A 13,030-nucleotide genomic window follows, 5' to 3' on the forward strand; every position below is an offset into this window, starting at 1 on the left:
TCAGCCATACCTTCTTGCTGTATGCCCTTTCTCCCCACTCTGGTGACACTGTACCTTGTCACAATCATAAATTAAATGAAAAAAGTCCCCACAATGAAACATGATTTAGTCTGGCCAGCCTACCTTTACGTCCCTCTATGACCAGCCACAAAAATCACACTTGGCAGGTATTTCAGCATGTTTTTTTTTTCACATTTCAAAACAGCTTCCAACCTCCACCCTCCATTCCATAAGTATAAATACCACCTTGGGTCTCCCCTGAAAACATTCCACCAGCCTAGTGGGACTAACCTGGTCAACAAAGGATGGCTGGATGAATAGACAGATAACTCAGGTTTACTGTTGTACTTTTTAAAGATGGCACAAATGCAGTTCTATCTCCTCTGCTACCTCCCTGAAGGAGGCCAGCTAGTAAAGGATACCTAATTATTCTACTGCTTGTTATCTTACCAGTGACTCAAACACAGCTCTGAATACATGTAAGTGTAACTGCAGACAGACCTTGCCTTTGTGTTAATGGTCCAGATACCAAGAGATTACAGTGTCTGTGTATTTTTCTCTAAAGTCCTTCTAGTTTTCATTTGGAGAGTTAGGTAAATACTATTGCACTCAGTTTGCATTTGAGATGCAAGTGTCAGATGACTTGTGCTTCCAAACTCACAGTACACACAAGATCATTTCCTGTTATTTCCTGACTTATGGACAGTCTTAAGTATGGAGCTTCAGATAATCTGTTTAAGCAAGCCAGTTTACTTTTAAAAGAAGCAAGAAGACATTGCAACAATTTATCAAGAACAAGGTCTACAACTAACTACACAAGTTGTTCTTTTTAAAATTAACTTCTCTTTTTGTCTGATATCTTTCACAAAAAGATTGGCTTCTTCTCAAAAGTTCAAGGCCTGAAATTACTTTGGGCTAAAATTGTGAAAAGGGATCTGTGAAATTCCCCTTTCCTTGAGGTGCAGCAACACTGAAGGCAGTATTTAGAGGGTGGGGGTGGGGGTGTGGACAAAGCTCCCACATAGAGAAAGAAGTTTAAAAATGTTTTTTTCACAACTTCAGGTGATAAAATTATGGCAGAGTGGGCAGCGCTGGAGGCATTAGGAGACAAAGCCCTGACTATAGCTCAGGTGACCAAAGCTGGATTACAGACTTGGGCATACAGTGCTGGCAGTGAGATCAGGCAGACCCATCCAAAGGGGTGCGAGGGGTAAGAGCCATCAGCACACAGTGCCAGTATCCCTTACAGGATAGGCACTAATGCAGTGTTGCAGCCTGAAGGACAAACATTAGGCTCACTAAGCCACTGACAGGTGGCACTCTTCAGACTGTGCATAAACATGCAATCACAAAGGAGGCATTGCAGACCAATGTGGTTTGCATGTCTCTATCTACAGAGTGGGATTAGGTTTTCCAAATACTCTCACTGTATGAATGCTGTCGAGAACACAAAGCACTCTCATGGCTGCTTGAATGGTGCTCCCCAAGACAACTCCCACCTCAGCTCTGGATGCAATGCTTGGAATGCAGGAATGAATGGACACTGAGTGAGGAGAAACTTTTACAGTCAAAAAGCACAGGGGCAAAAGTCATTGGAAAAAAATTCACAGCACAAATCACATCATCAACTACCTCTTTTCCCAAATTATTATACTGGGTCACAGTGTCCAGTCTACTGACACTGCCTCTTTAAATATATAGTCACTCTCTATTTTCAACAGTCATGCCTAATTGTCACAGATATTCTCTCATTCAGTTCAAGTATCTTTTGACTGGACATAGTTATCTTACTTTCATCTGGTCACTCACATGTAGCCACACCTCCATAATTTGTTCTCTTGACCTTCTCTGTAATTGGGGCTACCGTGGTTTCTGCTATGATGTCATTTATTTGTCCTACTACCCATCGTAGGCACTTCATCTACATCACCTCAAGCTTCTTCAGTTGTTCTGCCTTCAATGACCAAGTCTGTGTGCCAAAGAGAAGCACTAGTCACATCACTGTTTTGTATACCTCAAGCTTCCTCAGCTACTTTTCATTCAACGCACATTATTTTGTTCCATACAGAACTGGTCTCATTACCGTTTTATGCATTTCAAGCTTCCTCGGTTGCTCTGCCTTCAGTGCACATTATTTTGTGCCACGCAAAACACTGGTCACACCACTGTTTTGTACAGCCTGCTGCTCATCTTCTTAGATATTCTTTTGTCACATACTGCCCCTGACACTTGGTGCCAGGTGAATGCAGCAACTCTGATACTAGGTTTGCTCTCCTTATTCAGATTTCCTTTCTCCTTGACCACGCCTCCAAAATACTTGAATCTGTTAGGCTGTTTCTCCCACATGCTGCCATGATCACTGCCTTGTCTGTACTCAGCTTTTATCCATTGCGCCTTCAGTTTTGCATTCCAGTCCCCTACTGTTTGTTGAAATTCCTATTCAGGGTAAGCTTTCAGATTCAACATCATCTGCATATAGCAGTTTTGATGATCTGTCCCCTGCAACCTGTTTGCTGATGTAGTCCATCACCACTTTGAACATGTCCTTTCTCACAGATTAACAATGACGCAAACTCACAACCAATGAACCTCCCCCTCGTCCAAGTCTGAACACTGTTCATACTTGTGTTATTGTGTCCTTATACATTGTTTGTATTAATTCTAACACTTCTGAAATTTGAAACCACTACAGGACTGCCCAAATAAATTTCTTGGGAAGTTACTGTATGCTATGTCTCCATCATGCAATGGCTATATGGATGTTTTATTTTATTTCTTCAGCTTCTTCTCCAAGATCTCTCTCACTGCAAACATTAGGCTGGTTGTAATCTATCCTGATAGGAATCCAAACTTCTCATCTTTCCATCTAACGTACTGCTACTCTGTATTTGTTTACTGCTCTGCATATTCGTTTATCAGCCACCCTCTCCAGCACTTTCATGCATTCAGACAGGAGGCTGAAACTTCTGTACATCCCCTAGTTGTAATTATCCCCTTTGTTTTTGTTCATTAGCATTATAATATTGAATTCTCCAGTCAGTGGTATGCATCTGTCTCTCCATACTGCAATAAGTACCCTCAGAAACTATTTCTTCCCTAACACGTACAATATCCTGATCATGTCCGAGGACTACAGGACAAATCACAAACTGTACAAAAAAAAAAAAAAAAGAGGAAAGGACATAAATCATAAAATCAATGAAAAACAAAACATGGTCTGTAGGCAGTATCATTTATGTATGAGAATTGTTACATGACAAATTGATAAAAGTATTACTGACAAGAAGGCAAAATTATATAAACTCCACAAGCCAAAGACTAACATAATGCAGCTGTAAAAAGTTCTGTATATTGTCATGCAGCTAATGACTCTACGCATTTACTCACCACTAACACACAGGCTAATACTGTGTTTCCTACCTATGACTCCTAGTAGTTCATATGCACTGCTGTCTGGAACAAAGTTCCCCATTACTACTCGTTTTGAGGGAGAAGCTAGAGACTCCGCGCTTGCTTCATTACTCTGGAAACAAGAAAAAGGACAGATTAGTATTTATCAATGTTTTTGGCTGATAAATTCAGAAAAACACTTGCTATGCCCTAAAACGAGGTTCAATCAAGTAAAAAGCTTAACTGAAAAGCTTGCAAATATCAGCAGACTATAGCTTTGTTTACAAAAGAAAAATATTTTATTTCCTTTTAGACTGACTTGAACTTACAACAGAATTTTAACAGTTTTTGCAATGCATTAATTACAATTCCATGACTTAAACTAATATGTTACGTATTGGTTCTTATGTACAACTCTGGTGAAAATAACTGAAATGAAAAAAGTGTGAAGTCCTACAATGAAGAGTTGTTTCCTTCCAGCTACGCCTGAGGCTGTTAAAAGCTATGCCGAAGTACCACCCTATATTCTCCAAATTCTGTTATAAGATACTGTAGTCCCATAGACATGGTCAGCATCTGAACCTCTGCTGACTAAATCTGGAATAATTTGTTAGATGGATAATATCTTGCTGCAGAGCGATGCAGCCACATCTACTTCACAGACACATTTTCCTGTTTATTGCCAGAAATTGAAAATCTATAGTAAGCGGAACAAAAATCTTAAATAAACCAAATACAGATTTGAAAACAAAACATTTTAGTGGTCCATGTCAATATTTCTGGAAACATCTCCTTGCTGAAACATACTATTATGCTTTTTTTTCATCTTTTTTTCCCTCTGTTTTTAATCTATTACACTCATAAAGCTTTTTACTGCAAAGAACTAGGGTTTTCATAAAATAAAAACTACTGCAGGAAGCAAAAGCAGTAACTGGCATCCATATACAAAGACTGTCCTTGCTATCATACCTCAAAGTGGAGGGTAATGTCAAAGTAAGTCATAACATTAACATGAGGAAATAAAGTACTCGGAAGAAAACCCGGGGCTGAATGAATATCAAAATAAGTAATCAGATTTTTTTTTTTATACTGAATGACTAATTGATTACCTATACGTGTGATGTAATGCTGTCATGTTTTTAATCATCTTTGCAACCATTTGTCCAGCTCTGCAAATGCTCCAGGATTGCATGAACTATGCTAAAGCCAACTCTGTTAAATCACATATATGATAAAAAAAAATAAAAAAAAAACATGAAAAAAGTTATGTACTCACCATAATGTTCCATCTGTGGTTTGTTTTCATTCTTCCTCAACTTATGGATTCAGATCCGATCCCTCAGATCTGACTCAACAGTTACTAAAGCTCATGGCAACCAAAAACTTTCTAGCTTCTCCCTTACCCGCAATGCACCAACCCCAAGTACTTCAGATCTTGTCTGCAGACTTTAGCAGAAAGAAAAACATAGTCATATAGTGACAAGACTATATCTAGAGCTCAAAATCAGGGAAATTATGTCCCCTAACCATTCACTCTTCCAGTGGGTTTCTCAGGATGGGGGTTGGAGGGTGGAGAGTTGAGGAAGAATGAAAAAGGACAACACGATGGAACGTTAAGATAAATACATAACTTCATCTGATGATGTCAATTTTCATTCTGTCCTCAACTTATGAGACAGAGTCCCCAGCTACCTAAATTCCCGGGTAGACTCAAGGAAGGATATTCCGAAGTTCCACTGAACCAAGTGATGCTCTACATCTGCAGACCAGATCCAATTTGTAATGAGCAACAAAGATATGGGAAGTAGCCCAGGTTGCTGCTGTACATATGTCATCCATGGACGCTCTAGACTGAAAAGCTGAAGTTGCCACAGATCTAGCTGAATGACCTTGTAATGGTTTTGATAAAGCAATGCCCAATTTGTTATAAATAAAAGTAATAAAGTCAGTTAAAGAAATACATTCAGTCCACTATCTTGCTAAAGTTACTTTGGCAACCGGTTTCCCCAACTTTATTACTGAAAACAAAACAAACTGGTCAGTTTTCCTGATGTGTTTTGTTGTATTGCAGGTAAAAACGTAATTGCCTGTGAACATCCAATAAGTGTAACATGTATTCGCCCTTGTTAGCAAATTTAGGAAAGAATACTTGCAAATTAATGGACTGATTGATATTAAAGTCTGATACCACCTTAGGCACAAAGGAAGCATTAGTTCATAATATAACTCTATCCTTGTGAAAGATCAAATATGCTGGTTTTGAAGACAAGTACTGAATCTCTGAAATTCATCTGGAAGAAGTAATGGCAACTAGAAATATTGTTTTCCAAGACAGATATTTAAGGTCACATCTAGCTGCTGGTTCAAAGTGGGGATGGATAAGTGCTTGCAGTACCAGATTTAGATCCCATGCTGGAGGAGGGTCTTTAACGGGAGTCCTTAAAAAGAGTACCTCGCAAAAAGGCTTTGCAGAGCTTATGAGCGGCAATGGAAAAACCTTCAAATCCAATGTGAAAATTCAATATCGTTGCTAATTGGACCTTAACTGTGGAGGAACTAGCTCCTTCTTTAAAAGGTAGGGCCAAAAATTTAAGGATGTTATATATAGTAGCTTAAAAAGGATCAACATTATTTTGATGTGCCCAGTAAATAAACCTTCATTTACTGGGGTACAGCTTACATGTAAGAAGGTTTATGGGAAGATAAAAGTACGTGTCGGACAGGGGAAGACAGCATAATTGTCTGGCTATTAATGGAATTGCAGAAGCCATGGGGTTATCCTGAGGCTTGGTATATCTGGATGGGTCATGTGTGTCAGGTGAGAGAGGAGGGTCTGCAGTCGGACCCAGAATCCAAGGTTCGACAAGTAAGTGATGCAAAAGGAAGGGGAACCAAATCTGTCAAGGCCAGTAAGATGCAATGAGGATGACTTTATACTTCAACATGGCAGCTTCCTGAATGAATTTCAGAATTAACGAAGTGGTGAAGTGTAAAGCAAACTGGGGGCCAATTGTGAAGTAGGACATCCCTCAGTGATTCCCCCTGAGGGGGGATAAGGGTAAAGTAGCTGTTTCATTTATTGTTTAGGGGCGATGCAAAAAGATCGCAGTAAGGCTGGCCCTACTGGTGGAAAATCATTTCCATCATGTTCTTGTGAGAGACTACTCATGAGGTAGAAGAATGCATCTGATGAGCTTGTCTGCTATCACACTGGACTTTGCCAGAATACGAGTTTAAAGCAGTTGGATGAGATTGCCCATTTCCACACTCAGAGTGCGTCTGGACTCAAAGGGTAAGATCTGGTCCTTCCTTGTTTGACGTACCAAGCTACTGAAACATTGTCCTTTTGAATTGCAATTGTCCTTGAAGGGAGAGCATCTGGAAAGGCCATATATTGCTAAAAGTACTGCTCACATCTCTAGGACACTGATATGCAAATCGGCCTCTTCCGGGGACCAAGTGCTTTAGACTGTTTTCCCCTGATGCCCCCCCCCCCCCGCCCAACTGGGAAGCGTCATTTGTCACTATGGCCTTGGGCTGAGGGGGAATGAACGGACGACCTTGTAGAACCTGATTCCGACTAAACCTACCACCTGAGATCTCTCTTGCATGTGTGGGTGATTCTTAGTGGAGTTGACATGGGTTGGTAGAGTATCCACCATTGTGTTACTAACATCCACTGTAAAATCCTCATGTGAAATCTGGCTAATGGTGCTAAAGTAATAACTGCTGCCATTGAACCCAGAGCTTGAAGAGCCAAACGGGCTGAAATCCTGGTACGGCAGATTATCTTTCTGACCTGTGATCTTATTGTCTGAACTCTTGAGGGAGGTAGTGATGCTATGGATGATTTTGTATTGAGAAGTGCTCCTATGAATTCTATACCTCGAGTTGGCTCTAGCTGAGATTTTTCACAGTTTATGGTTACCCCCAGAAGAGAACATGTCTGGAGAACCTGGTCTTTTGCCTTTAACATTAGAAGCCTAGTTGGGGAGGAGTCATCTAGGTATGGAAACACCCGGAATCCTTGAAGTCTCAAGTGAGCTACAACTACTGCCATGCATTTGGTAAACACTCTGGAGGCTGTGGTGAGACTAAAGGGCAGAACTCTAAACTGGTAAGGACTGGCTCCCAGCCAGAAGCGTAAGTGCCTTCTGGATCATCTGCTCATCTTTATGTGATAGTACACATCCTGATGGTCTACTGAGCACAGAGTTGCCCTTGTCCAAAAAGGGGAGAATGGATTGAACCATGACCAACCGGAACTTGGCATGTTGAACTTTTTTGTTTAAGTTGCCGAGATCCAGAATTGGTCTCCAGTCCCCTAATTTCCTTGGCACTAACAAGAATCTTGAGTAAGTTCTGGATTCTATCTGGTCTGGCGGGATCTCTTGGATGTCTTTTTTAGCAGCCTTTGTACGTGAATTGCTGCTTGTTCCCTCTGACTGGGTGGAACACTGGGGATTTTTCTTGAAGGAGGAGGAAGGGAAAATAGTTTTATACAACCTCTGTAAATGATCCTCTGCACCCAAATATCTGTTATTTCTAGCCAGGCTCTCTGGTACAGAGAAAGTTAACCCCCAGTTGCCTCCAGAGGAGGGCAACCAGGCTTCCTTTCAGGAACGCTGGAAGGGTCTGCCTAAGAAAGAATCTCTGGACCCTTGGTTTTTGTAGGCCACCTCTGCCGCAGGGGCAGTGTCTACCACTGGAATTTCCTCCTCTACCCCTGTGAGAACTACCTCCATGTGTGTCATGGAAAGGTCCATGGGATTTTTTGAACCACATTTTTCAACTACCTCATTGATACCAGGAAAAGGATCTTTGAGGAGTGGAAAAACTTACGTCCACAGCAGACAGGCTCTTTCTGTCCTTTTCACACCTGGATAATGTGTCTTTTACCTTGGGGTCAAAGACATGCTGTCAAAAGGAACATTGTCAAATGAAGTGAAGGGCTCTGCAAAATCATGTAAGTGCATCCTGGCATGCCTCCTTATAGAAATGCCTGAACCCACTGCCCTTGAGGTTCCTTTGGCTATGTTCAAAATGAGCCTCATTGAAGAATTGGACATCAACTGCAGTGTAGCCAACTGAGAAGTCACAGATGCTTGTACTTCTTTAGAAACAGATCCTGAGAGGGTGTCAGAAAACTGACTAATGAGGTCTCTCTAACCAGGTGAAATGTGCCAGATAGTTCAGTGAACTTAAGGTGAAGGTTGCTGAAACACACATGCTTCCTAAACCTGTCCATCACCCAAGACTCCTTGTTAGGGGGACAAACAGTGGAACTCTCCTCAGCAAGTTCCTTCTTAGTGGCCACCACCACCACAACCATGGCATCAACAGGCACCCCTTTTTCCCAAACCTACTCGTCCTCCAGTGCTGCCATAATTTTGTCTCGTCTCCAAGGTATCGGTTCAATGGTGTCAGGATCCTTTCACTCAACTCAATGAGCCTGTTGGTGGGCAGAGTCATCCAGGAAGTACACAGGCCAGTACCAAACACCTCCAGGAATACAGACTCCTCAGACGAAGGGTTGCTGGGCTTCCAAATCTCAATTTCAGGGTTTCAAGGATGCCTCCGAACAAGACCTCATCAGGAGGTGACCGTGGAGACCATTCCTACATCAAAGTCTGTATCTTCTGTGATAGATTTCTCTGGGGAATCCAAATGCTTCCTCTTGCACGTCTTCTTCTTAGGAACTTCCTCAGTGTGATGCTCTGGGGAGGTATAAGAAGTTGGGACACCCTGTTGGGAAGCCTGGGGTTTCGATACCAGCTGTCCTTGTGGAGAAGAGAGGTGAGACTCCAAGTGCAGAGACAGCAAGGCTGCAGACGGAGGATCCGAGGGGGTAGGAACCATCTGTGCTGCAGAGGCAGACAAGGCTCTCGCCATAACTTCAAAGGCAGACCTCCCCATAGACGGATAGGACCCCGGGGCTGAAAAGACAAGTTTTGGATTGTAGTCCTGTAGTTCTTCCCTGCTATGTGAAGAACCCCCCCCCCCCCCGAGGCAGAAGTCGGACCTAGGCTAAGCCATGCCGAGACCCCAAGGTGCAGAGACGGCTCCAAAAACTTCAGAGTTGACCAACACCTCGAAACCAACAGGGTAGCCTCGGTTCTGAGAGCTCTCCAGATCCAACTGACGAGAGAATTCTTCTCATCAATCTGTCCGCATCTTCTCCTGCAAGACTCCTGGAAGAGCGAATGGAAATTACAGATGGAGATTTGGGTCCTTCCAAAAAGGGTGAAGGGACCCTGGAGGGGACAGGGTCCATGGAAGGGGAATATCTGGTCCTTTGTAAGACAATTAGGCTTGATGAAGTAGATGGCCTAGATAATTTGTTTGCTCGATCCAAGATAGTCTGATCCGATGACAATCTTTTTATGTTTCGGATCTGATGACTATCTTATGTTTCAGATCCATCACTGAGGTTGGATCCAATAATTCTTTTTTTGTTTGTTTCCGATTAGAGGATGAAGTTTGATCCGACATTTGTTATTTTTTCTTATGATCCGATGGTGGAGACTGATCCAATAGAGGTTGCCACATTTTGTGTGGTTTAAGCACAGATTTCCCCTTTGTTTGAGGTCTTTTCCTAGACTGATCCAATGCCCTTGAGGAAGAAGTGGAAAGGCTCGGAAATGGCAATTTGGATTTCTTTGATTTTGCAGGTGAAGCTCCAGATAAAGCCTCTTCAAAAGAGGAAGGAAGCAATTCTTTAAGAAGGAGTATATTTTTCCTTTCTGTAATAGCTCTGAGATTAAACCCATGGCATATGGCACAGTCTTCCTGTATGTGCAGGGGGCCTAAGCAGTATACACAAAGTGTGTACAATTTGAATTTTTGTGCCCATACTTGAGGCATTTTTAAACCCAACAGGGACTTCTCCCCTCATCAGCCATAGCAAAAAAATAAACCAGTAAACAGATACTACACTAGAAGTTAGAGGAAAGGTAAAGTGATAACTTTTTTAAACAAAGAAAAATTAGCCACAGCTACAGAAGAAACTATCAGCATTGGTAATTTAAAGCTACACAATTGTAGAAAGGGAAGAGAGAAAGAGAATATTAACAATATTCAACAGTACAGGACATACGAGAGGAAAAAGAAAAGGTAGACTACTTTAGAAGAAATTGCAACAAAAGGAAGCGATAGTCAAGGGAGAGTAAATAGACCTAAAAATTAAACAAATTTAGCTAAGGAAGTATGAATTTTGGTAAAGAATATATCACTTAGCTTGAGAGTAGCAGTAACCATGTCTTTCACTCCAAAAGGCAAACGAGATATGAGGTACTTGGGGTTGATGCATTGTGGGTAAGGGAGAAGCTGAAAAGTTTTTTGTTGCCACGAGCTTTAGCAACGGCCGAGTCAGATGCGAGGGATCGGATCTGAACCCATAAGTTGAGGACAGAATGAAAATTGACAACATCAGATCTACAATTTCAGCAAAGAGACATATTTCAAAAAATACTGACATGGAGCACTAAAATATTTTGTTTTTAAATCTGTATAAAATAGAAAGGTCTGGCTGCATACAGGGTCACAGGTGAGGTCCAGCCAGTCACCAGAAGCTGCCAGGGAGAATAATGGAAGAGGGAAGGAGTGAAGGATGTTGAACTGGTGGAAAATAAGACAACACAGATCTACTGTTATGGTAAATATACAACTTTCATACCCGATATCTATTTTTTCCCAATTCAACCTTTGGAACAGATTCTCAAGCTGCCAATTACCCGAGTGGCATCACGGAAGGACATTCCTGAGGATGGTGGAACCAAAAGAGGGACATGATCTGGACTGTACATCCAATTTATAAGGAGACACAGAGGTGTGAAAAGTGGACCAAGTTGCTGCTGCATAAGTATCATCAATGGGATGTCTATTTATAAAGGCTGTAGAGGTAGCTACCACCCTTGCAGAAAGAGCTCTGGGTTTTGTTTGTAAGGGTAATCCTCTTTAGCATAAACAAATGAAATACACTTGTGACAACCATCATGACAGGCTAGCTATAGAAATGCCCTTTCCCAGTTTTGCCCTAGAAAAGGCTACAAACAACTGATCTGACTTTCTGAAATCTCTTGTTCTATGGAAATAGAACCTGAGTTGACATTGTAAAACACACTCCTTTGTTTGAGAATTTTGGGAAAAAAACACTGGCAGATCAATACACTGATTTAGAGTTGCTTCAGATGCCACTAGGAGAAAGGATGAGTTGGTTCTTAATGTCACTCTGTCTTTATGAAAAACTAAGTAAGGGGGGGTTGCAAGAAAGTGACTGTAGTTCAGAAAGGTTTCTAGCTGAAGTGACTGCAACAAAGAAAATTGTTTTCCAAGAAAGGAACTTAAGGCCCACAGAAGCTGCTGTTTCAAGGGGGGGGGGGTAAGTCAAGGCTTGGAGTAATATTGTAATATCCCAAGGAGGAACTAGATCCCTAACTGGAGGTCTTAGCAAGAAAGTTTCCTTATAGAAGCCCTTGGAAATTTTCAGAGATGCTACGGATGTGCCATTTTGTCCTACATGAAAATTTGAAATATCAGCCATTTGTACTTTGATAGCAGTAAAACTGAAACAGTTTTGAAATAGTTCTAACAAAAACTCCAAAACAGAAAGAAAAGGTACTGAGAAAGATTGAAACCTTTTAATAAGGCCCTAATGGAAAACCTTTTCCATTTACTGTTGTATATCTTTTTGGTAGACTGTTTTTTAGGAACTGTGATAATGTGGATCGCCAATGTAGAATGCATGGTATCTCTGGCTATAGTTAAAACAGGAGGAACCAAGTTGTCAGTCTCAAGGACTTTTGGTCAGGAAGAAGCATTCCGGATGGGTGACTCGAGAGATTTGGATACTGATCCAGCCTCCAGGGTGAATGTACCAGATGAGGCCACAGGAAGGGGAACCAAACTTGCCAGGGCCAAAAGGGAGCTAAGAGAGCTACTCTGGTCTTAACCCAATTCATTCAGAAAATGAGAGGGTGCTTTAGAGGTATTGGAGAAAAGAAGTAGGGCAAACCTGGTGGCCAATTTTAGACTAGAGTATTCCTTGCTGACCGTCTCTGTTGGGGGGGGGTGGCTCAGGGCAAAATAATGGCTGCACTTCTTGTTCACGTAGGATGCCAAGAGATCACAGCAGGGTTGGCCTCAGAGGTTCAAAATCTGAGTTGCCACTGTTTGGTTAAGGCAGCAGTGGTAAGGCATAAGAATCAACCCGCTCAGTTTGTCCACTGTACGTTGGATGTTCCCAGGATGTGTGTTATCAGATACTGATGCAAAGACATTGCCCACTGCCACACACTCAACACATCCTGGGAAATATGATCAGGTTTCCCTTTGTTTGTTGATGTATCGAACTACAGACATGTTATCTGTTGGAAGATGAATCCTACCCTTTGAGAGGAAGTCCTGAAACACCTGCCATGCTAAGAGAACTGCCCTTCTCTTCAAAACATTGACGTGAAGATTGGCCTCTTAATGCGACCAAGAGCCTTGGACTGGCTCCCCCATCCCAGAAGGGGAGGCATCTATGGTTACATAGCCATTGGCTGTGTTGGGCATAATGGCCATCCTCCCATTACTGATGGGGAGGTTATCCACCATCTGATGTGATCCTTGCACAGTTGCGTGAGACAAATTCTGGAAT

At 41.9% G+C, this 13,030-nt stretch overlaps 1 protein-coding gene across 5 annotated transcripts in view; it reads right to left on the minus strand.

Moving 5' to 3' along the window:
- STRADA (STE20 related adaptor alpha) overlaps positions 1 to 13,030 on the minus strand; it is a 923,993-nt gene that overhangs the window by 453,970 nt on the left and 456,993 nt on the right. For all 5 annotated transcript variants that reach the window (XM_044055203.1, XM_044055206.1, XM_044055205.1 and 2 more), the window contains one exon: positions 3,421 to 3,523. In XM_044055203.1, the coding sequence (XP_043911138.1) occupies positions 3,421 to 3,523 (103 nt within the window). The remainder of the gene's footprint in view (positions 1 to 3,420; positions 3,524 to 13,030) is intronic.

This window comes from Protopterus annectens, chromosome 13.part0, assembly GCF_019279795.1.
Source record: "Protopterus annectens isolate FY-2018-M chromosome 13.part0, PAN1.0, whole genome shotgun sequence".
NCBI lineage: Eukaryota > Metazoa > Chordata > Ceratodontiformes > Protopteridae > Protopterus > Protopterus annectens.